General features: G+C 41.9%; 2 protein-coding genes across 3 annotated transcripts; both read left to right on the top strand.

Annotated features, from left to right (window-relative positions):
• The first annotated feature begins 102 nt into the window (after positions 1-102).
• Positions 103-6741, top strand: LOC110530079 (ras-related protein Rab-6B). 2 transcript variants are annotated; one of them, XM_021612874.2, is made up of 8 exons: positions 103-331; positions 2621-2679; positions 3304-3357; positions 3649-3754; positions 3921-4032; positions 4610-4703; positions 5287-5353; positions 5817-6741. In XM_021612874.2, the coding sequence occupies exons 1-8, from the start codon at positions 262-264 to the stop codon at positions 5879-5881; spliced, it is 627 nt and encodes a 208-aa protein (XP_021468549.1). In that variant the 5' UTR covers positions 103-261; the 3' UTR covers positions 5882-6741. The 2 variants fall into 2 exon arrangements, with proteins under 2 accessions (XP_021468549.1, XP_021468547.1); XM_021612872.2 differs by having other exon boundaries at positions 137-331; positions 3304-3369.
• A 2253-nt stretch (positions 6742-8994) lies between these two features.
• On the top strand, positions 8995-24648 carry aire (autoimmune regulator). Its single transcript, XM_036986875.1, has 13 exons — positions 8995-9141; positions 9606-9780; positions 10519-10647; positions 11264-11332; positions 11478-11591; positions 15477-15607; positions 15803-15924; positions 16060-16129; positions 17186-17308; positions 22166-22287; positions 22565-22643; positions 22743-22829; positions 23024-24648. Exons 1-13 carry the CDS (start codon positions 8995-8997, stop codon positions 23102-23104), a joined length of 1449 nt encoding a protein of 482 aa, XP_036842770.1. The 3' UTR covers positions 23105-24648.
• The last annotated feature ends 1550 nt before the right edge of the window (positions 24649-26198 follow it).

Below are 26198 nucleotides of genomic sequence, written 5' to 3'. Positions count from 1 at the left end.
ATTATGTTACTTACTTTACTGTTGAGTAGCTCTACACTGTGTAATTAACGTGAGAAAATGCAATAATATTCAAGAAGGTGAGAGGATGAATAAGGTGAGGTCACGCAGGCGCACACGCATCCTAAATTGACAGGACGACGCTGAGCTGCATTCCCATCATTCTATGAGCAGACGAGGATCCCGACACACCGATAGTGATCGAACCAACGCCTCTGGATCAGAAAACCTCTATTATAATCCGATAGAGTTATCGCTGTAACCATGTCCGCCGGAGGAGACTTGGGGAACCCTCTGAGGAAATTCAAACTGGTCTTTTTAGGAGAACAGAGCGGTGAGTTGAGTCCTTTGGAACGCCTTGGAGGCTTGGTTATCAGTTGCCAAACACGATAACGCATCTTGAAGGCCATAACTGTATTCTTTGGTCTATTTGAAAGTTTTCACTATTTTGTAAATGTGCTGAGAGTTTGTGTCAAATGTTAACTCAATCAACCAATTCACTGGTTCCTGTCACGATTTTGTTTCTGTAGAAAATCTGATTAGTCATCCATTTCGATCTAAAACGTCATGAAATACAATGTAGGCTATCCTCCGCATTTTACCGATATTAATATTTTATTTCAAACAATTTCTCTGTTTAATCATGTTTCATTGTATTTCATCATCATTGGTATTACAGGTACAGTAAGCGACGTGATATAAGAATTTGGATGTTTTGATGTGGTGCAGTGGCCGGCAGAAATATTCGCTCTGTTTCAAAATTATAATAACATTTAATCACAGTTCAATCGTTGACTATAGACTTCAACATTGAAACTTATTATATGATTAGCTATGATTTTTTCCCCCCGGTTTAAAATGGTTATATAGATAAATAGTTACCATGTGTCATTTCGGGACACACCCAGGTTGGCGATGTCTGTCGAATTTATAAACCTCGCAGTCACTGTCTCCAATCCGTTGACTCACCGTTCCAAATCATAATATCCTAATTGTCACGAATGGTCTGTTAGTGTCATAACATGATGATTTATTCAATAATTCTATAATTTAGAGAACAATGACTGTTTACGTGGTTGATATGGCAAAGACTCAAGAGATCGATAATGGTTCAGCGCTATAAACCTCTTAGAATACGTGGTCAGACAGCAGACAGTCGGAGTGGCTATCCACCTCTGCTCGATCATGGAGTTGAAGTGTAAAATACTATACATTTGGGCATTGTAATGGTTTATTTATAATATAATGGATTTGTGTGTGTGTGTGTGTGTGTGTGTGTGTGTGTGTGTGTGTGTGTGTGTGTATGTGAGAGAGAGAGAGAGAGAGAGAGAGAGAGAGAGAGAGAGAGAGAGTGTGTGTCATGTCTATTCCATAACTGAGTGTATGTTCTTGTATGGTTGTGTGTATATAATGGTAGCTGTCATGGCTTTCCATAGAAAAGGATGCTGAGATGTAGCTGTCCATGGTACTGTGTGCGAGTGTGTTTGTTTCTGTGTGTGCATGTGTGTTATTGCATTTGTATGTAGCAGCCTAGTGGCTTTCCATAATGTATGCTGTTATGTAGCTGTCCGTGGTGCTTATTTCAAGCCTGTATTGGCCAATGCCAATTGTTTTCTGTAGGCTACTAATTGTGATGAGTGTCCCCTAAAACACTGAATTGGTGATCTTTAGATCTTCAGGTTTTAATAAATTGCTTAACCTCATATTGTTTTGGCCTGTGAGTGATAAACATTGGGTAATGGGTGCTAACGAGGCTGTCATTCAGTGTACCTGTGATTGTGGGTTTCGTGTGTGTGTGTGTGTCTGGGTGTGTGTGCGCGAGAGCGTGCTTGTGCATGCATACATATATGTATATGAAGAGTTTCGTCCCAAAATACTATACAGTATATCCATTTTCAGAAACGTTGGCATATTAGTTTTTTTTGTTTAAAGAACTTCTGAAAGAGATTGGGGTTTCATGGCATGGGGTTGTTAAATGACACTAGATGGTTTTATTTCAGAGAGACAAACGATCCCAATTTGTTGCATAACTGGATATAGCCGCCTTCATCTCAGAGAAAAAAGTCAAATGTGATAAAAAAAATAATACATTTTTAATAAAGAACTGTAGAAATGATACATTTGTAACATCAATGTTGAATATATATATATATTTTACTAAATTAATCAATACAGTAATATGTGATCTGTGCTCTGGTCTAAAGTAGGGCACTATATAGGGAATAGGGCTCTGGTCTAAAATAGGGCACTATATAGGGAATAGGGCTCTTGTCAAAGTAGGGCACTATATAGGGAATAAGGTGCCATTTGGGACGAGACATAACTCTAACCAAACACTATAGAATGATGCTAGATTTATGATGGGTTGAATTTATATGTTAAATATACAGTATACGAATATTCAATTCCAGCAAAAAAAAATGATATATAGCCCTTTGCAACAAAATCCATTTTAATACACATCTAAAATCTAGGAATAGAAATTCTGAAACCAGTAATATTGCACACCCACAAAAAGGTACCCATAAGCATTCATTTCTGATGAAAAAAGACAATGGTGGACGTAGCTTTTTTTAGAAATAAACTCTTCAATATTCAACCCTGTGTTCTGTTCCTCTTCCAGTGGGGAAGACATCGCTGATCACCCGGTTTATGTACGACAGCTTCGACAACACATATCAGGTAAGACCTGGCTGCTTTACTTCCTGTTCTGGTACAAACAAATGATAGGACAACAACTACAGTACAAAGGGCAATGCAAATCTAATTACAATAGACATGATTAGATTTGCGCACTTGGCCTTCACACAAAATATATGTTTTATGTTTCCTATCTATCACAGTAGATCCCTTTCCTTTGTGAATAACAAAAGATAGAGGGTGACACACTGTACCCTGTGTGCTATTATTGTGACACACTGTAACCTGTGTGCTATTATTGTGACACAGTGTAACCTGTGTGATATTATTGTGACACAGTGTAACCTGTGTGCTATTATTGTGACACAGTGTAACCTGTGTGATATTATTGTGAGACAGTGTAACCTGTGTGATATTATTGTGACACAGTGTAACCTGTGTGCTATTATTGTGACACAGTGTAACCTGTGTGCTATTATTGTGACACAGTGTAACCTGTGTGATATTATTGTGACACACTGTAACCTGTGTGCTATTATTGTGACACAGTGTAACCTGTGTGATATTATTGTGACACACTGTAACCTGTGTGATATTATTGTGACACACTGGACTTTTATTGCACTATTATTGCGAGTATCACTTTCCTGTTGTTTCATTTGACAGGCGACCATTGGGATTGACTTCTTATCAAAGACCATGTACCTGGAGGACCGAACAGTAAGAAACTCTGTCAGTTACCTGAAATGAACACAGATCAACATTGACTACATTATTTACCAATTTTTTTTAGGGGCCTAGCACTCTAACTAGTACAAAGCACCCTAATTTGTCCTAGCATACTACACATACTAACTATACATACTATACATATTACTGCATAATGTAAATGAGTCATTCATAAATTATTATGGTGAAATGAAGTTAAATCAACATGTTTGTAACGGCTTGTTGTAGGTTAACAGTGTTGCTTAGCAAGTACTGCAGCTCAGTGGGCTTGTGTGTGTCTAGGTGAGACTGCAGCTGTGGGATACAGCAGGTCAGGAGCGCTTCAGGAGCCTCATCCCCAGCTACATACGGGACTCTACTGTCGCTGTGGTTGTGTATGACATTACAAGTGAGTGGCAGAACTCACACGATGAGCAGAACCTGATGGATGCACACGCACACACACACACACACACACACACACACACACACACACACACTGTGCCCTACAATGGCATACATTGTAACACACAGTAACATCCAGTAGAAAGGTACATAATATATTTCCTTCCCAGACGTGAACTCGTTCCAGCAGACCTGTAAGTGGATTGACGACGTTCGAACAGAGAGGGGCAGTGATGTCATCATCATGTTAGTGGGCAACAAGACAGACCTGGAGGAGAAGAGGTGGGTGATCGTTTACGTCTGGTGCACATGTTATTTACATATTAGGCCTGCATACTGAATACATGCTGTATACAGGTGTTCTATCTTAATTTGACCAGTTTCTCACAGCAGGAAAATAATCCTGCAGCAACAGGACATGTGAATTATTATGTGGATTATAATGAATGGACATTTTTATAGGAGTTGATACATTTTTTTGTTAGGACATTTTTGTGGCTTCCAAAGTTTGTATGTGGAAATTAAAAACTTTAGAAGCCTTTTAAACCTCAAATACACTACAAGTTTGCAAAATGCTCTTCGACAAAAGAGTGATCAAATTCAGATAGTACATCTGTATCTGTTTTTGAATGCTTTGAACTTGGATAATCCTATCAGGGTCTTTTGTCTGCCTTATTTTGACTTTTTTAGTCCTTTAAAATGGATTACATATGGATTGAAATGATGAACATAAGTTACCTGATTTGATTTAATGCATCAATTGTTTAACGCCATTGGTTCTAAAAAAAACTCTTAAAGATTTCTAGCAAGTATTCCCCTTTAACATCTGAATGTATGCTTTGGTCTGATTCTCCCACAGACAAATCACTATTGAAGAGGGAGAACAGAGAGCCAAAGAACTGAACGTGATGTTCATCGAAACCAGTGCCAAAACAGGCACCAATGTCAAACAGGTGATTCTTCCTATAAACATTTTCAATTTCTTAATTAGGCACTTTATATGCTTCAGGTTTGACTCAGTCAAGAATACACACAAAAAAAGTAGGGTTCCTCAAGGGTTTTTTAGGGAAAGATGATGGTTCTAAACTCAGAAAAATAAACTTTTTCAGGACCCTGTTTTTCAAAGATAATTCGTAAAAATCCAAACAACTGCAGTACTTAATGCAGCTGGTGGCCACACCAGATACTGACTGTTACTTTTGATTTTGACCCCCCCCCTGTTTAGGGACACATTATTCCATTTATGTTAGTCACATGTCTCTGTGGAACTTGAAGTTTCCAATTAGAACCCGATGAGCATAGTTCTTTATAGAACCTTCAAAAAAAGGTTACATATAGCACCAAAAAGGGTTCTGCTGTTTGCAAGCCAAATAACTATGTTTTTGGCACTATACAGAACCATTTGTTTATAGTGTGTAAGATTTACGTAGTGGAAATTCCTTTTAAGATGTAGCTTTATGTTAATTGTATTATGTATTTTCAATGTATTTTCCTTCCTCTCTCTCCCCCTTTCTCCCCCCCTCTCTCTATCACTAGCTGTTTCGACGTGTGGCAGCAGCCTTACCTGGGATGGAGAGCTTGGACGATGCGAACCCTGAAGGCAGTATCCTTTAGAACAGAGAGTCACTGAGTGACTTAACAATCTGTCAACCAAGGCCCAGAACAGCAAAGAGAGACTCAGTGCAGAGACAATTTGGTTTAACTCATCGTGGTTGCTGGCACTGTCACAAATAAATAAGTAGAAATAGGCAGACGTCTTCAGTGCAGTGAACCAGGAATATTACTTAGTTGATTGGTATGAATTCTATAGGACAGGGGGAGAGGATGCCCCCTAGTGACGGTATAGCAGGGTAGCACCCTGTGCCTAGGGAAACATGATGAAGGATAGACAATGTGTGCGAGAGAGAGAAAGCGAGAGAGAGCGAGAGAGAGAGAGAGAGAGAGGGGAGTGTCTATTATGTTGCATTATAGTCCTCTCTGTTTACTCTTTTTTGTTGTTGAGAATGGAATATGCAGATAATGTTTTATCTATTCCCTAAGTTTTTCCTTAATTGGATACTTTCCAGTGATTGACATTAAGCTGGACAAACCAGCAGAACCCACTGTCCCTGAGGGTGGGTGCTTGTGTTAATGCAGAGCTGTCGGACAGCTTCCTTCACACCATAGGCTTGTTGTGTTGCTTCCTACTGGTTAGCTTCCAGTTGACTTTTCTGATTGGATATGGGCTGCGTACCGTATATCTGATTGGACGAATCAAGTGTTATTTCAGTCTTCAGTTGTAAAATAGTGTATACTTTGTCAATATGTAAGTGCCAGAGAAGGAAAAAAAAGAGAAAAAAAAGTTTTAGAAAATGAAAAAAGGGAGGAAATGGAGTGAAACTCGAATTCTTTTCGCCGTTATGTTTTGTATTTTTTTATATAAAAGGGAAAGCACCAAAAATGACACGTAAATTGGGAAAAGTGGGGAAGTCCATTTCCAAGATGGCTGCCCTGTCTGAATATCTGCAGCACGCATGCACGCTGATCTCAAACCTTACAACCCTGGAGTGGCTCGACTAACGTAGAATGTTTTATAGCATAATAATAGCATACTCATATCAACAATGTGTTCCATTTGATATTCCCCACAGGCGTCGATTTACCATAGATTCACCCTTACTTACAGTACTATAGCTGTGAAAATATGTCACTCTCAATGGGCAACTTTTATAGAACACCTGTGCTGTGGTAAATGAAGAAGAAAAAAAGCCAATGGAATTTCACAAGCCCTCCCCCTCCCCCTCCCTCTTCCTTCCTCCTTTCCCCTGGTAATACACATTAAGCTCCACTGTACTGCACTGCACTGCACTGTATATAATAATGTAATATGTATGTTATGAACGTCCCTCGGTAGAAGTGGTCCTTGTTCACTGGTATGAATAATGTAATAATGTTTAATTATTAATAAATGAAAGATTAAAGGGCTTCACTTTCCTAAACCATCCACACTTACCCATTGCGAAATGGTCTCGTCTGTCAAAAGGGAATGGTGAATTATTATGAACCTACAAAAGAACCTTCAAGTATTTCCAGACTGCTCTACTTATTTAAAAATGCAGACCTGTAAAGGTGTGGCGCATTGAAATTCAATTGAAATTCAAGAATTCGTTGGAATTAGAGAGCAGTAAGGTGTGGCGCATTGAAATTCAATTGTAATTCAAGAATGAATTGCAATTAAAGAGCAACTCACAACTCAATTCAGAATTGGCCCCGAACCTAATTTTTAAACAACTGAGTCAACCCGAGCAGCAGTTTACTGGCCTGGCTACACCTCCAACACAGTTGCTGGAACCGTGCTTGAAAGGACAATGTGGAAAGAAAATGACTTGGTCAACACAGCACTGTTTGCACAATAGTGTGAATAGGTTATATCTGAAATTCCATTTGATATCTTTAGTCGTTTAGCGGACTCTCTTATCCAGAGCCACTTACAATTCGTGCATTCATTTTAAGATAGCTAGGTGAGACAACAACACCTCATACCAAGTACATTTTCCCATCGGCAAAGTTTTTTTTTAAACCAGCTAAGTCAGTGCTAGTGGGGAAAAGACAAGAAGAGACCTCCGCGTCGTCATTTAGGGTGGAACCCCTTAACTTGAGATACAGGATGTTGACAATCACGCCAATCGTGCACCGAGTCAATGAAAAATGAGTAATGGGAAGGGATCTCAAGTTAGGTTTCGGGCCAAAAGCAGAGGCCTGATTAGGAATGTATAATGCAATCTGTTGAGGGAGTGACAAGTACTTGAGGGTGCGACACAAAGGTGTTTCAGTACCTTTAGAGACGTCGAGGGTTGACTTCAGTGTGGTTATGCCGCACCAAATTGTTTCGCGCCACACCAGTATGTTCCAGCGTCGTTTGACGTCAAGTCGGTGACGGTCACAATGAGGACTCTGTCCCTTTCGTCAGCACACGGGGCATTATCTCCCTTCAGAGGTCCATCCTCAGTCTCAATTACTTTGTGTGCCCGAAGAATACACGTTGAAATGTATGCCTTGGCGGAGATACTTCTGGTGGCTCTCATCATAAGAGTATCTGAGGTCGTAGCTACATAAGACTGTTTTTTTTTTTTTTGCATTAAAGAAACTACAACATCAAAGTAGAAGACGCAATTTCAAAAATGGGTTGTTTTCCTCCATATGTCACTCATTTGACAGTCACTCAATTTAACCTATGTAAGATAGCCAGCTATCTGAACTTGTAGTAATCATTACTGACCTGGCACTCAGGGAACGTGTTAAATGATAGTTTTGAGTTAATCTGAGTTGACGTGTGGCGGGTAATTGTATAGCCATGTGTCTGTAGATCAACTGAGGTGAATGAAGCTACAGCATCCAAGGTGATAATGATCATATTTGCTTGTTTTTTTTGCAGTTCTCCAAACAGCATTTAGAGTTTTTAAATTGCATAGAAATGCCGTAAATAAAACACATTGTGGGGAATAGTCACTGTTATTGAATGGTTTATAACACATTTAGAAATGATTAAATAAACCATTAATCATGTAATTACATGTCAAATGTTACCCAATCTGGTGACAGTATCAATATGACCACACTTTCACGATTAATACTTGTGGCCGAGATCATAGCAGACAAACAATGACACATTTTGGGGGAAGTTGAAGTGGAAAGCACCTTCTAATAGATTCGGATCACAGTGACGTGTAGACTGCCACTCACCTGGGCTCTCAGTCCTCAAGGGTTTGGGCTTTTCTAGTGAGACTGGAATCAGGTATTCCCCTGCAGGAGTTAGTGGTGGTCTTTAGTTACACCCCCCCCCCCCCCCCCCCCCCCCCCCCCGAGAGACAGGTGGACACAGGCAAGGCGGTTAGAGTACTAATGTACATGTGGACCCTGGAGAGGTGAGTGGCAGAGCAAATCTCAGTGGCTTAACTGAGGACTTTCTAAATAATCATTCAAATGCGTTTGTGTGTGTGTGTGTGTGTGTTCATCTGGAAAAAGGAAACCAGAAACACTTTTGAGCAACCATGGCGGACATACCCATCAAGTGACCCTCACCTGGACTAGCCACACCTCCAACACTGAGGTCACAAACCAAAGGTCACTTCAATCATTTCAGATTCTCCTGTTACACTTCGCCGGTGCGACTTAACAGCAACACACCACACATAAAAGCCAGACAACATTAGACCACTTGAACATACTGTATGAATGAACACCACACATACTAAACTGTGAGCCATGTCCAGAGTCGAGGCTTTTGAGGATCCTGACCCCCGTTCCCAGCTCAAGGAATTCCGCACGGACATCTCCATGGTGATTGATGATCCCTTCCCACTGCTCTATGGGTTGGTGGACCGCAGCATCATCAGCGACCAAATTCTGAAGGTGAGCTATGGGTAGTATATAATAATAATGGTATATTTCATATTGATGTAAGAGCTCTTATGGAGAAAGTTTGAGCATTTCCTGATGTTAGCTTGGACGGAGGTCATGTACAATTATAATATTTTCTCTTCAATACATCGCCTTGTGGATTGTCTCTCGTAACAGCCTTAACTGATTTGGTTCTGGGTGCTGAGAAGACCTTGCAGATCATCTAAATCTTATTCTTATCTATTAACAACAACAAAAAAATCGGTGTATATTTCACTCTGTACCATTTTCTACAGTACATGGAACATTGAATGACAGTTGGTAGAGCATGGCACTTGCAACATCAGGATAGTGGGTTCAATTCCCGGCACTAGCCCCAAGTAAAAATGTATGCCCGCATGACTGTAAGTCGCCTTGGATAAAAATGTTTGCTAAAAAGTATTATTATCATAAAAATTTGTTATGACCACCCATAGGATACCCTGGATAAGGAGGGCAGAGAGGGGATCCACAAGGCCATGTACTCCCTGCTTTCCTGGCTCCTGGAGCAGAGTAGGACCACCATCCAGGCCTTTTGGACCAACCTGGCCAAGGACTACAACCAGCACAGCTACCCAAGACTGCAGGCCCTCCTGACCAGCATTCAACCAGGTTGGTAATCCCATTTTAAGCAGTTTCTCATCCTGTGGCACTAGAACCTCTGAGGGTACTTGGTTTATCCTCAGGGGGTACTTGGGGTAGTGATCAATTGCATATGAGGGGGTAGTTTGGGCAGAGAAAAACAGTTGATTGAAAGACTGTGTCCCTGAAGTGAGGAAGTTGAGTTGTAGTGACATTGGAGCGTCTTAAGGATCCGACCCTTTTTTTCAATTTTCGCCTAAAATGACATACCAAATCTGTCTGTAGCTCAGGACTTGAAGCAAGGATATGCATATTCTTGACACCATTGAAGTTTGTGGAAATGTGAAATTAATGTAGGAGAATATAACACATTAGATCTGGTAAAAGATAATACAAAGAAAAAAACGTGTTTTTTGTTTGTTTTTTGTACCATCATTTTTTAAATGCAAGAGAAAGGCCACAATGAATTATTCCAGCCCAGGCGTAATTTAGATTTTGGCCACTAGATGGCAGCAGTGTATGTGCAAAGTTTTAGACTGATCAAATGAACCATTGCATATCTGTTCAAAATGTTGTATCAAGACTGCACAAATGTGCCTAATTGGTTTATTAATATATTGTCAAGTTCATAATTGTGCACTCTCCTCAATAGCATAGTATTCTTTCACTGTAAAAGTTACTGTGAATTGGACAGTGCGGTTAGATTAACAAGAATTTAAGTTTATTATAATTATAATTTATTCTGTGGGTGGTGTTCCATTTTGTCAGGTAGGGAGATGGTGGGCTCCAAGCAGGGGAAGAGATCCCCACGAGGGTCTCGAGAGTCCCACAGCAGGAAGAGGGGCCTGGGGGAGAGACACCCTCATCACCCTCACCACTCTCAGCACCACGGAAAAAGTAACAACAGTTTAGGTGTGATATAAGATATTGTACCAGATACCCATTATAATGCACTCCGTAACCATATGGCAAGTTGTACTACAATATCCTCAAAACTCAAGTGTTTCTTTATTTTATTTTATTTTTTTACCCCCTTTTCTACCCAATTTCGTGGTATCCAATTGTTAGTAATTACTATCTTGTCTCATGGCTACAACTCCCGTACGGGCTCGGGAGAGACAAAGGTCGAAAGCCATGCGTTCTCCGAAACACAACCCAACCAAGCCACACTGCTTCTTAACACAGCGCACATTTAACCCGGAAGCCAGCCGCACCAATGTGTCGGAGGAAACACTGTGCACCTGGCAACCTTGGTTAGCGCGCACAGCGCCCGGCCCGCCACAGGAGTCGCTGGTGCGCGATGAGACAAGGATATCCCTAGCGGCCAAACCCTCCTTAACCCGGACGACGCTAGGTCAATTGTGCATCGCCCCACGGACCTCCCGGTCGCAGCCGGCTACGACAGAGCCTGGGCGCGAACCCAGAGTCTCTGGTGGCACAACTAGCACTGCGATGAAAACTCAAGTGTTTCTTAACCAAGCTCATTATACATGTTTTGGTGTCATTGTTCCAGGTGGCAAAGTGAAGTCGGTGAAGAAAAGTGAAGGTGCTGCAGTGGTCTCTCAGATACCAACTGGAAAGGGTCATCAAATCTGTTTGATATTCCATTCTCTGTTTGTGATTCTGTGATGATTTGGGGAAGGCACAAAATATTTGATATCAGCCTAAATGTATCAACATCATCACTATAAACTGACCATTATTACTGTGCTATTACCATGTAGCAGGTGTCCAGGCGGTGTCCACCTCAGTACAGAGGGCAGTCACTCTGTCGTCCAGTGAGCTGCCGGTCAGCTGTGGGGCCAGAGAGGAGATCCTCATCAAACAGGTGTTTGGATCTGGTGAGTAACACTGGAATCACAACACTATCCTGACCACAACCCTAACCTGATGACTGTAAACCTTGTGTTCCAAGTTCAAATCAAATCAAATTTTATTTGTCACATACACGTGTTTAGCAGATGTTATTGCGGGTGTAGTAAAATGCTTGTGTGTCTAGCTCCAACCGTACAGTAATATCTAACAAGTATTATCTAACAATTTCCAACAATACCCAAATCACACATATCTAAGTAAAGGAATGGAATTAAGAATAAATGAATATATGGATGAGCAAAATCAGAGCGGCATAGACTAAGATACAGTAGAATAGAATAGAATACAGTATATACATATGAGATGAGTAATGCAAAATATTTAAACATTATTAAAGTGACTAGGGTTCCATTTATTAAAGTGGCCAGTCATTTCAAGTCAATGTATATAGGCAGCAGCCTCTAAGGTGCAGGGTTACGTAACCGGGTGAAAGCCGCCTAGTGATGGCTATTTAACAGTCTGATGGCCTTGAGATAGAAGCTGTTTTTCATTCTCTCGGTCCCAGCTTTGATGCACCTGTACTGACCTCGCCTTCTGGATGATAGCAGGGTGAACAAGCAGTAGCTTGGGTGGTTGTTGTCCTTGATGATCTTTTTGGCCTACCTGTGACATCTGGTGCTGTAGGTGTCCTGGAGGGCAGGTAGTTTACCCCCGGTGATACTTTGGGCAGACCGCACCACTCTCTGGAGAGCCCTGCGGTTGCAGGCGGTGCAGTTGCTGTTCCATGCGGTGATACAGCCCGACAGGATGCTCTCAATTGTGCATCTGTAAAGGTTTGTGAGGGTTTTAGGTGCCAAGACAAATTTATTCAGTCTTCTGAGGCTGAAGAGGGGCCGTTGCGCCATCTTCAGCACACTGTCTGTGTGGGTGGACCATTTCAGTTTGTCAGTGATGTGTACACTGATGAACTTGAAGCTTTCCAAATTCTCCACTGCGGTCCCAATGATGTGGATAGGGGGGTGATCCCTCTGCTGTTTCCTGAAGTTCACGATCATCTCCTTTGTTTTGTTGACTTTGAGTGAGAGGTTATTTTCCTGGCACCACACTCCCAGAGCCTCCTTGTAGGCTGTATCGTCATTGTTGATAATCAAGCCTACTACTGTTGTGTCATCTGCAACTTGATGATTGAGTTGGAAGTGTGCGTGGTCATGCAGTCATGGGTGTACAGGGAGTACAGGAGGGGGCTGAGCACGCACCCTTGTGGGGCCACAGTGTTGCGGATCAGTGAAGTGGATGTGTTGCTTCCTACCTTCACCACCTGGTGGAGGCCCATAAGGAAATTGAAGTGGGTCTAGGGTGGGTCTAGGGTGACAGGTGATATGATCCTTGACTAGTCTCTCAAAGCACTTCATTACTACAGAAATGAGTGTCATTTAGTTCAGTTACCTTTGCTTTCTTGAGTACAGGAACAATGGTGGCCATCTTGAAGCATGTGGGGACAGCAGACTGGGATAGGGAAAGATTGAATATGTCTTTAAACACAACAGCCAGCTGGTCTGCACATGCTCTGGGAACGCGGCTAGGGATGCCGTCTGGGCCGGCAGTCTTGCGAGGGTTAACACGCTTGAATGTCTTACTCACATCGGCCACGGAGAAGGGGAGACCACAGTCCTTGGTAGCGTCGGTGGGACTGTGTTATCCTCAAAGCAGGCGAAGAAGGTGTTTAGCTTGTCCGGAAGCAAGACTCCGGTGTCAGCGATGTGTCTGTTTTTCCTTTTCTAGTCTGTAGAACCTGCCACATATTGCTCGTGTCTGAGCTGTTTAATTGCGACTCCACTTTGTCTCTATACTGATATTTTGCCTGTTTGTTTGCCTTGCGGAGGGAATAACTGTCACACTCTGACCATGATTTGCGTTGTTTGTTTCTATGTTTTGTTTGGTCAGGGTGTGATAGGAGTGGGCATTCTATGTTGTATGTCTAGTTTGTCTATTTCTATGTGTTTTGGCTTGATATGGTTCTCAATCAGTGGCAGGTGTTTGTCGTTGTCTCTGATTGGGAACCATATTTAGGTAGCCTGTGATGTATTGTAGTTCATGGGTTATTGTCTATGTGTAGTTGCCTGTGTCTGCACTCGTTGTCATAGCGTCACGTTTGTTTTGTTGTTTTTTGTTTAAGTGTTCTTCGTGTTCTTCATTCATTAAAAGAAGAATGTATTCTAATCACGCTGCACTTTGGTCTCCTCTTTACGACGATCGTGACAATAACTACACTGTTTGTATTCTGCTATATTCCCAGTCACCTTGCCAGGGTTAAATGCGGTGGTTTGCGCTTTCAGTTTTGCGCGAATGCTGCCATCTATCCACGGTTTCTGATTAGGTTAGGTTTTAATAGTCACAGTGGGTACAACATCTGCTATACACTTCCTGATAAACTCAGTCGCCATATCAGTATATTCATCAATGTTTTTCTCAGAGGCTACCCGGAACAAATCCCAGTCCCGGTGATCAAGCAATCTTGAAGTGTGGATTCCAATTGGTCAGGGCAGCGTTGAATAGTAATTAGCATGGGTACTTCCTGTTTCAGTTTCTGCCTATAGGATGGGAGGAGCAAAATGGTGTCGTGGTCAGATTTGCCGAAAGGTGGGCGGGGGAGGACCTTGTAGGCATCCTGAAAGTTGGAGTAGCAGTGGTCGAATGTTTTAGCAGCGCGAGTACTACAGTCAATGTGTTGACAGAAATTTGGCAGCCTTTTTTTCAAATTTGCTTTGTTAAAATCCCCAGCTACAATAAATGCAGCCTCAGGATATGTGGTTTCCAGTTTGTATGAAGTCCAGTCAAGTTCTGTGAGGGCCATCGTGGCATCGGCTTGAAGGGGGATAGACACGGCTGTGACTATAACTGAAGAGAATTCTCTTGGTTAATAATAGGGTCGGCATTTGATTATGAGGTATTCTAGGTTGGGTGAACAAAAGGACTTCAGTTCCTGTAATTTATCACAATCACACCATGAGTCGTTAATCATGAAACAACACCACCTTTCTTCTTCCGGAGAGATATTTATTCCTGTCTGCGCGATGAACTGAGAACCCAACTGCCTGGACGGACTCAGACAGTATATCCCGAGTAAGCCATGTTTCCATGAAACAGAGTATGTTACAATCTCTGTTATCTCTCTGGAAAGAATTGCTCGCCCTGAGCTCATCAACTTTATTATCCAGAAACTGAACATTAGCGAGTAATATACTCGGAAGCAGTGTGTGGTGTGCATGCCTCCTAAGTCGGACTAGAAGTCCGCTCCGAGTACCTCTCCTCCGCAGGCGGTGTTTTGGGTCGGCCTCTGGAATCAGTTCAATTGCCCTGGGGGGTACGAACAAAAGATCTGATTTGGGAAAGTCATATTCCTGTTCATAATGCTGGTAGTGCTGGTGAGTTACCACCACTCTGATAACCATTAGTTCTGTAATAACACAAACAATTTTCTGGGCTAATAAAGATAAATATAATACATACAAAAATAAAATACTGCAAAGTTTCCTAAGAGCTAGAAGCACGGCAGCCCTCACTGTCGGCACCAATTTATGAGCCAATAGAGAGTTTATAGGAGTGCACAGTAAATATGCATTGCAGTTGCGCTGTAAATATGTGGCTTATTGCACTTCCATATTCATTTGATTGTGTATTATTCTATGTTTTTATGTATTATGTACTTTTTCTTTTTAAGTACATAACCAAATGATTTCCCCCCTGGTGGGATACTAAAGTTGATTTTAATCTAATCTAGATAGCCGTCAGCCAATGAACCTCCACAGACACCATAAGACACCATCTCACCATAACAGGTTTCATTGTAGGCATTTAAATATTAAGAACAAAAGGGGAAAGTAGGACTACATTTTGTTGTCTTTCTACAGGAAGTGCCAAAAAGTGCATTAAAGTGGGTGGTGAGTATTACACCTCTGGGCCATTCAATGAGCTGACTGGAGGACACAAGACAAAGTCTGCAAATACTAAATACCACCACAAGGAGGAGTCCAGCACCAGGGTAAGAGACGTAAGTGACTGTTCAAGCAATACAGTTGTATTCATACATTATTTTCCCAGGGAGTGTGTTTCTGTATTTGCCTCATGTAGTTGACAAAGAAAATGCACATTCATCAACATTTACATTTTCACATTGATTTGAAAATAGATTGTATATGAAAGATGAGTGTCTATCAGTGTGTGTGTGTGTATCCAGGCCCAGCGTAATGATGATGAGTGTGCAGTGTGTAAAGATGGAGGTGAGCTCATCTGTTGTGATGGCTGTCCCAGGGCCTACCACCTGACCTGCCTAGACCCTCCCCTCACCACAATACCAAGGTATACTTTATGTGGACAGAATCCTTACTTGACTTCTGTGCATATAACTTTGTTTTATTTGTGTGTTTTGTTTTTACATTAGGCCAACAAAAGTCAAAATCTTTCATAAGACCCAAGCTTTTTTCCTTTCTCTAGTGGCACTTGGCGCTGTCAATCATGCCATAGCAATAAGGTGAGAAGAGAGAGAATCTACCCAGTACTACCTGTTCAGGTCAGTGTCAAAAGTTGGTATTTTCTTCAATATCATACCATTTTACTTCCACTACTATTTCTACTACTTCCACCCTAAAGGTATGACATTGAGGTATTGTGGTTCTACATCAGTATTATAATGCAGTATATGATTTTTAACTCAGTATGATATTGTGGTATTAACGGTCTACCTCAGTATGATATTGAGGTATAATGGTTCCAACTCGGTATTACGGTTCTACCTCATGATCATGAGGTATAATGGTTCTACCCTGGGGTTGGAACCGGTTCAGGGATCAGAACAGAAAACCGGAAAAGAAGAGAACATTTCAACAAATGGAAACAGAATCGGGAACAAAAGTGATCTTATAGTGTTCCGGAACATAAGCACTTTTTTAAAAGCATGAGCCAACTCTTGGATGTTCAAAGTTATGTAATTAAGAATAATTATGTAATTCAGTGAAGTAATGATAGGCCTGCTAATATCCTTAACACATTATAATGCACGTCGTATCATGATGCCTAGCGCTTCAAGCCAAGCCTCCTTAATGTCCACCTCTCTCTCTCACTCCCACCTGCACAAGGAGTGGAATGTTACAGAGGCCGGAACTCAGACCAGTAAACAACTAGCTTGCCCAGTCCGTAGCAAGCTGCTCTATCCGCACTGATTTGTGGAGTTATTTGTCGAGCTAAATGTAAAAATCAATGTCTATTTCGCAGGTTGAAGAAGGAACTTAACGGAACTCTATAAACAGCTACTTTTTGGGGGTTCGAAACTTTATTATGCTGGTGGGAACAGTGGAACGGAACAGAATTTTGGGGGGTTCTATTCAGAATGAAATGATTGGAAAATATATTTAGGTTCCAACCCCTGTTTCTACCCCAATATGAACATTGAGACATAACGGTTCTAACTCAGTATGACGTTGATGTGAAAGAGTTATACCTCATTATGATATTGAGGTATAACGGTTCTACCTCAGTGTGACATTGACGCATAACGGTTCGATCTCAGTACGATACTGAGGTATGACAGTTCTCGTCTTCTCTCCCACAGCCCTTGGCTCAGAGCCAGTTGACAGAGACCAGCTCCAGTAACTCCACCATCGACTTCTCCTTCTTCTCTTCCTTATCCTCCACCTCTCTCTCCGGCGTCACCACAACCAAGAGCGGTCAGGTCTGTGCATATCAGGTGATTCTTTAGTTTTGTGGCCTTTAGTCTCCTCCAATTGTCTATTCTATTTTCTCTATTTTCTCTCCAAACGGTTAGTGTTATCGTTAGTCATTTCAAAGTCTCTTTCAGATTAGTTTGTGCAATTTATAATAACACCTTGTAATAAAGCTTGTATAATGGTTAGTACATAGTTTATTCATCATTTATTAAATCATTACTTTATGTTTGTGTTTCGAGTGACCAGTGTAATTTCTCACAAAAAGGCGGACATGCCATTGGTAGACATTCCCAGCAGTACCTGATGCTCTTTAAAATAGCCTAGAACATATCAATGGTAAAAGAGTAAGGACACGACATGTCAAATCATATCCAATCCAATTTTATTTGTCACATACACATGGTTAGCAGATGTTAATGCGAGTGTAGCGAAATGCTTGTGCTTCTAGTTCCGACAATGCAGTAATAACCAACGAGTAATCTAACCTAACAATTCCACAACTACCTTATACACACAAGTGTAAAGGGATAAAGAATATGTACATAAAGATATATGAATGGGTGATGGTACAGAACGGCATAGGCAAGATGCAGTAGATGGTATCGAGTACAGTATGTACATATGAGATGATTAATGTTGGGTATGTAAACATGATATTAAGTGGCATTGTTTAAAGTGGCTAGTGATACATTTTTTACATGTATGGCAGCAGCCACTCAATGTTAGTGGTGGCTGTTTAACAGTCTGATGGCCTTGAGATAGAAGCTGTTTTTCAGTCTCTCGGTCCCTGCTTTGATGCACCTGTACTGACCTCGCCTTCGTGGTTGTTGTCCTTGATGATCTTTATGGCCTTCCTGTGACATCGGGTGGTGTAGGTGTCCTGGAGGGCAGGTAGTTTGCCCCCGTGATGCGTTGTGCAGACCTTACTACCCTCTGGGGAGCCTTACGGTTGTGGGCGGAGCAGTTGCCGTACCAGGCTGTGATACAGCTCGACAGGATGCTCTCGATTGTGCATCTGTAAAAGTTTGTGAGTGCTTTTGGTGACAAGCCGAATTTCTTCAGCCTCCTGAGGTTGAAGAGGCGCTGCTGCGCCTTCTTCACCACGCTGTCTGTGTGGGTGGACCAATTCAATTTGTCCGTGATGTGTACGCCAAGGAACTTAAAACTTTCTACCCTCTCCACTACTGTCCCGTCGATTTGGATAGGGGGGGTGCTCCCTCTGCTGTTTCCTGAAGTCCACGATCATCTCCTTTGTTTTGTTGACGTTGAGTGTGAGGTTATTTTCCTGACACCACACCCCGAGGGCCCTCACCTCCTCCCTGTAGGCCGTCTCGTCGTTGTTGGTAATCAAGCCTACCACTGTAGTGTCGTCTGCAAACTTGATGATTGAGTTGGAGGCGTGCATGGCCACGCAGTCTTGGGTGAACAGGGAGTACAGGAGAGGGCTCAGAACGCACCCTTGTGGGGCCCCAGTGTTGAGGATCAGCGGGGTGGAGATGTTGTTACCTACCCTCCCACCTGGGGGCAGCCCGTCAGAAAGTCCAGTACCCAGTTGCACAGGGCGGGGTTGAGACCCAGGGTCTTGAGCTTGTGGACGAGTTTGGAGTGTACTATGGTGTTAAATGCTGAGCTGTAGTCGATGAACAGCATTCTCACATAGGTATTCCTCTTGTCCAGATGGGTTAGGGCAGTGTGCGGTGTGGTTGCTGTTGCATCGTCTGTTGCGCCGTCTATTGGGGCGGTAAGAAAATAGGAGTGGATCTAGGGTGTCAGGTAGGGTAGAGGTGATATGGTCCTTGACTAGTCTCTCAAAACACTTCATGATGACGGAAGTGAGTGATACGGGGCGGCAGTCGTTTAGCTCAGTTGCCATAGCCTTCTTGGGAACAGGAACAATGGTGGCCCCTTTGAAGCATGTGGGAACAGCAGACTGGAATAAAGATTGATTGAATATGTCCGTAAACACCAGCCAGCTGGTCTGCGCATGCTCTGAGGACGCGCCTGGGGATGCCGCCTGGGCCTGCAGCCTTGCGAGGGTTAACACGTTTAAATGTTTTACTCACGTCGGCTGCAGTGAAGGAGAGTCCGCAGGTTTTGGTAGCGGGCCGTGTCAGTGGCACTGTATTGTCCTCAAAGCGAGCAAAGAAGTTGTTTAGTCTGTCTGGGAGCAAGACATCCTGGTCCGCAATGGGGCTGGTTTTCTTTTTGTTATCCGTGATTGACTGTAGACCCTGCCACATACCTCTTGTGTCTGAGCTGTTGAATTGCGAATCTACTTTGTCTCTATACTGACGCTTAGCTTGTTTGATTGCTTTGCGGAGGGAATAGCTACACTGTTTGTATTCGGTCAGGTTTCCGGTCACCTTGCCCTAGTTAAAAGCAGTGGTTCGCGCTTTCAGTTTCACGCGAATGCTGCCATCAATCCACGGTTTCTGGTTGGGGAATGTTTTAATAATTGCTGTGGGTACGACATCGCCGATGCACTTGCTAATGAACTCGCTCACTGAATCAGCGTATTCGTCAATGTTGTTGTTTGACACAATGCGGAACATATCCCAATCCACGTGATCGAAGCAATCTTGAAGCGTGGAATCAGATTGGTCTGACCAGAGTCGAACAGACCTGAGAGCGGGAGCTTCCTGTTTTAGTTTCTGTCTATAGGCTGGAAGCAACTAAATGGAGTCGTGGAGTCGTGGTCAACACAGAACGTTTGAAAGAAATCTATCAACCATTTCATTCATAAAACTGTTCCAAGGACATGGGGATGAGTTGTAAATGCAAATGTTTTGCTGTTGTTGTCAACCTCGAACAAATCACAGGGAGATAGTTTGTCTCTAGTGGATTTTTAATCCTTCATTTACTAGTGATATGTGACTGAGGTAGAATGTTATATGTATGACTTGATAGTAGAAATGTGGCATGTACAACCTTTAAATGCTTCCATTGCTTCAGTCTTTTAAGCGCAGACTATTTTCACATTTGCTTTGTTCGGGGGCACTTTTACTGAGCCTTTAGAAGTAGTAACTCTTTCCACGTAATGTGATGGCAGTCTATTGACTGCTCCAAGGAGTGACTGCAGTCAACGCATTGGTTTTGGTAGAAAAGTCAATGCCAATACATGATAATATTAGCATTTTCAGACGAAATACGTAATTTTTCTCTGCATAGAATGTGTCTGAATTTAGACATCACACTACTACAACAGTGTGACTGTCTTTAAATCACATTTTTTTAATATAGTGCCTTAAACATCTTCTGTCGTGTGTGCTTATTGTTTTACCATTGATATGTTCTAGGCTATTTTGAGCATCAGGTACTGCTGGAATGTCTAACAATGGCATGTCCATCTTTTTGTAAGAAATTACACTGGTCAATCAAAACATTTATAAAGTATAATTAGCTCTCACTTTAGATGAGGCCCTGCAAAAATACTTTACTAATGATTAGTGCACGGTTTGTAAGGACCCATATTAAAACGCTTAAAAGTTGTTTATAAATGTTTCTATAACCGGTTGGTCAAAACAAGCATTGTGGTTGGTTTTCTATGTGTTCTAAGCCATACTGAAAAACCTGTTTAGCAAAAATGGGCATCTTGTTTTCTGTTCCATCTGAGAAATCCCTGTGCATCAACTGTCCCATCAGTCCAAATCATTAACTTGATCTCCACTGTAAAAATCATCTAGACATTTTTTCCCCCATTGCTTCTCGCCTAACATTTGGTTTGTAACAACGGAGGGAGGATTTGTACAAACTTTTATGTAGGTTTCTTGACATTTGCAACATTGTTTCAATACTAAAATTTGATCTCCACCGTCTTATTAAGAATTAACGTGTCAGGACGAGACGGACATATTTTCTCAAATCATGAATCAGCATCATTTTTATGGATATATAAAAATAAATGTCAATAGAAGAACAGGTCAAACTAAATGAAATGCAGCTGCTTTGCTGTGTTAGCCATAGTCAGCTAGCTAGCAAGCAAGGGATAAGAGCGTTGCCAGATAGCATGGCAATAGAACATTTAGAACAAACGACTGGGCCGTAGATAGACAACAGAAATACTTCACGAATGGTTTGCTGTCTTACCAGCTTCAGTTTGAAATGATTACATTAGCTGTGTAGTTGGCTAGCTCCTCTGAACAGTGTCCTGGAGAGAGAGCACATTTTCTATGCCAAGTGAAATCACGCATCATTAGCTCATTGCCATGGATGTATCCAAAACAGCTTAAACAAATTCCGCTACTTTGCTGATATTTTAGCTGCACTGTCTGACCTGAATGTGTTAGCTGTAGTTGGCTAGCTAGCAAGGGATAAGAGCGTTGCCAGCAGGCCTGGCAACCAAACATTTAGAATGACTGATATAGATATAGAACAAAAAGACTGCCTGGCTTACAACCATAGATGTGTCGGGACCAGGCCTATATTTTCATTGAGGGCTGAAATAGTAGCCTGACTGCATTTATAAAAATACTAATTTTATTTAATAGGAAACCTATATTAGAAAAGCAACTGTACACATTCGAGGTTGTGCGAAACAACTTTTTTAACACGGCTGTGCTAAAAAAAAGTAGTTTAGTACGCATTCTCGTGTACAATTGCATTAGTGAATAACTAGCTAACTAACATTACCTAATGTGTGAGTAATGATTTATAGATGATGAATAAACTATTATACATGCTTTATAACAAGGTGTTATAAGGGCTGCAGCATAAGTGCTACAGTATGCTAACAGTGTGTGTGTGTGTGTGTGTGTGTGTGTGTGTGTGTGTGTGTGTGTGTGTGTGTGTGTGTGTGTGTGTGTGTGTGTGTGTGTGTGTGTGTGTGTGTGTGTGTGTGCGTGCGTGCGTGCGTGCATGCATGCATTTGTTTGTACCAGTGTGCAGGTGGCGAGGTGGTGGAGGTCAGGGAGACGTGTGGGGTTTGCCTCCTCAGTGGAGGAGACCTGACCCTCTGTCTCCAGTGCCTACAGAAGTACCACACCTACTGCCACTTCCCAAAGTAAGACCACCTCTAAATCCATCTCGTCCCACCTCTGAGTATTACACTTTTTAACCTATCAAGTCATATCTTCTGTTTCTGATAGTGTATTCACCGGTTCATTCAATATTATAAGCTGCACCATCTATTTTCTAAAAGCAACAGCGTTCTTTACTGTACATCAACTGAAAGTTTGAGGTCACGTGATCATTTGTGTGACGCTAATGGCTACTAATGGCTAGTAATGGAACGTTCAACAGCATATCAGTCAGCATTCCTCTGTCTTTGTCTGTGACAGTGGGAGGTCCATCTGCTCCTCCTGCAGTAGGCCCTGGGGCAGCTCAACAGACAGAGAGGCGGAATCCAAGGGCTTACAGGTACAGTGTGTGTGTGTGTGTGTGTGTGTGTGTGTGTGTGTGTGTGTGTGTGTGGTCATTATACAGTCTTATTTTCTCTCTCAACCACTATACACGCAGGTTGGTCTGACTCCACACACTCAGGAGCACTCCTCTCTCTCAGAGCCCATCCTACACAAGGATGAACTAGACTCCATCATGGGAGAGGTGAATCAGACTTTCATGTGAATCAAGATAAGTGATATAAGATGTGAATAACATGTCATTACATCCCTCCGCTATTTCATATAGAGAAAGTTCTCTATTATGTCTATTGTCTATCTCTCGGAGATAGACAATAGACATGTCTGTGGCAGGGAACTATTATTTAATGAAGTTCTATATTTGTCCTCTTTCAGCAGAGCTCCATAGATGGGATCCTGCAGTGGGCTTTCCATAACATCTCCAGGCCTCTCTCAGACACTCAGGGCTACTTCCAATGACATACACACGCACACATAACAAGCTCAAAACACATGTTATGATCTCACACAAACACAATCCCTCTCTCTTTTTATCTCTCTATCTCTCTCCTCCTTAAAAGAAGGATCCACAGTTCAACATAACAGATGATTTAATTTCTATTGCTCCAGACACTGAGAATGTCTCAGTTCTAGAATTTCTTGAAGACCGTCACTTAGCTCAGGAATGTTGTTTTTGTACATTTTCAGGAGTTTAGCATAACTCCACGAGGGATGCAGTGCAATGGGCGTTTATTCCCCGACGGGACATTAAAGAAACCGTCTCCTAGCGGGGGCTCACTTCTCATAGGCTAGATGTCATGTAGTAAATCCGGGACACTCAAATGAATATGATATGTTACGTTTGGTATGGTTACTTAATTAAGGCTAAAATGAAAGTAGAGTGGTCGGTCGGGGTGGATGGATGGACACATAAGCAAACGTCTAGCAAACCAAAGGTTGCGTGTTAGAATCTCACCACAGACAACTGTAACATTGTAGCAACTGCAACTACTGCTCTAAACCTAACCTTAACCCCTAACCCCTAGCTTAGCTACCGCTAGCCAGCCAGCTAACTTCAGCCACAAGAAATTGGAATTCATGACATATCCTACATTTTGCAAATCTGTAACATATTGTACAAACTGCAAATCCTGTAACGTATCATAGAAATGGTCATTCTTAACATATCATACGAAATGGATGACGGACATGCAGAAATGAACACATACCATACAGTTTAATGGGGTGTTCCCATTAAACTGAGTGGTTGTGGATAAAAGGCTGTGGGTGATGACGTAGTGCACGTAAAAATATATTTCAATTCCCATGTATCGCATTTTCCCCTCTACTGTTGGTTTTGGTCTGTTAAAATGTTGTGGCCACTCTAGTCATGGCACGTGTGCTCCAGCCATTAAAGGTTGGATTAAAACCTGGTTAGTGAGTCACTCAATCTATGAAAGGCCCAACATCGTGTACAATCTGTCGTGCTTCATTGAAACCAAACATTTGTGATAACTCTCAATTAACCATATCGCCAGCACTGAAGGCCCGTCGGAAGAGTGACTCTGAAGGAGAGAGAGAGAGAGAGAGAGAGAGAGAGAGAGAGAGAGAGAGAGAGACGGGGGAACTTGCCAAGGCACAGAGCAGGGGGACGTTGCCATTCTTCTTATTTCCAAAACAAACAGGAGATGTGAACATTGTGAACCAGATGGGTTTAATGTATCTGGTATTTGCACAAGATCAGGCCTGGATGTACCCTGGCTCTGTTAAGTTCTGCAACCCTCTATGTCATGTGTTTCCACTGTTTTTCAATAGTAATTTGCCAATCTTAGATACCATTAAAATTTAAGCCATTTCTGAGACTCACTTAAACAGTACCTTTGATGATACAGCAGTAGGAATACAAGGATATAACGTCTATAGAAAATACAGGAATGTCTATGGGGGAGGTGTTGCTAAATACAGTACCAGTCAAAATAATGTTTTTTCTTTATTTTTACTATTTTCTACATTGTAGAATAATAGGGAAGACATCAAAACTATGAAATAACACATATGAAATCATGTAGTAACCGAAAAAAAAGTGTTAAACAAATCTAAATATATTTTATGTTTTAGATTCTTCAAAGTAGCCACCCATTGGTGGGGCTATCATTTGTTTTTCAATTGGACAATGACCCAACACACCTCCAGGCTGTGTAAGGGCTATTTGCCCATGAAGGAGCGTGATGGAGTGCTGCATCAGATGACCTGGCCTCCGCACCCAACTTCAACCAAATTGAGATAGCTTGGGATGAGTTGGACTGCAGAGTGAAGGAAAAGCAGCCAACAAGTGCTCAGCACAGTCTTCTAACAAGACTGTTAGAAAAGCATTCCAGCTGAAGCTGGTTGAGAGAATGCCAAGAGTGTTCAAAGTTGTCATCAAGGCAAAGGGTGGCTACTTTGAAGAATCTCAAATATAATATATATTTGTTTAATTAACACTTTTTTGGTTACTACATGATTCCATATGTGTTATTTCAGTGTAGAAAATAGTAAAAATAAAGAAAAACCCTTGAATGACTAAGTGTGTCCAAACGTTTGACTGGTACTGTATATATTCAGAGCCATATTCCTGTAAAGCTCAAAGAGGATCTGATGACAAATGAAGTAGAAGTGCCTGCCTCAACTGCCTCATCTGAAGCCTCTTCTTTTAGTGTGCTGCTATAGGCCACCAAGTGAAAACTGTCAGTATCTGGAGAATATATATGTGATGTTTGATATTTCACCTTTATTTAACCAGTTATCATTTACAACTGCGACCAGGCCAAGATAAAGCAATGCGACAAAAACAACACAGAGTGACACATAAACAAACATACAATCAATAACACACAAAAAAGAACAATTGAAAAATCTATGTACAGTGTGTGCAAATGTAGAAGAGTAGGAAGGTAGGCAATAAATAGGCCCCAGAGGCTAAAATAATTACAATATAGCAATAATACTGGAGTGATAGATGTGCAGATGATGATGTGCAAGTAGAGATACTGGGGTGCAAGAGGGTAAGTAATAATATGGGGATGAGGTAGTCGGGTGTGCTATTTACAGATTGGCTGTGTACAGATGCAGTGATCGGTAAGCTGCTCAGACAGCTGATGCTTAAATTTAGAGAGGGAAATATAAGACTCCAGCTTCAGAGATTTTTTCAATTCGTTCCAGTCATTGACAGCAGAGAACTAGAAGGAAAGGCAGCCAAAGGAGTGTTGGCTTTGGGAATTGACCAGTGCAATGTACCTGCTGGAGCGCGTGCTACGGGTGGGTGTTGCTATGGTGACCAGTGAGATAAGGTGGGGCTTTACCTAGCAAAGACTTATAGATGACCTGGAGCCAGTGGGTTTGGCAATGGATATGTAGTGAGGAATCTTCTCGGTTCCTAGTCCAACACTCTAACCACTAGGCTACCCTGCCGCCCAATTAAGCTCCATCATTCATTGAAGTTGATGGGTCGTTTATAACAAAACCTTTTGATATAACCAATCATTTCAATGACTATTTCATAGGTTCAGTGGACAAACTGAGCAGTGAAATCACA

The sequence above is a fragment of the Oncorhynchus mykiss genome, chromosome 8, assembly GCF_013265735.2.
Source record: "Oncorhynchus mykiss isolate Arlee chromosome 8, USDA_OmykA_1.1, whole genome shotgun sequence".
Taxonomy (NCBI): domain Eukaryota; kingdom Metazoa; phylum Chordata; class Actinopteri; order Salmoniformes; family Salmonidae; genus Oncorhynchus; species Oncorhynchus mykiss.
This window is presented reverse-complemented; position numbering and strand designations above follow the sequence as displayed.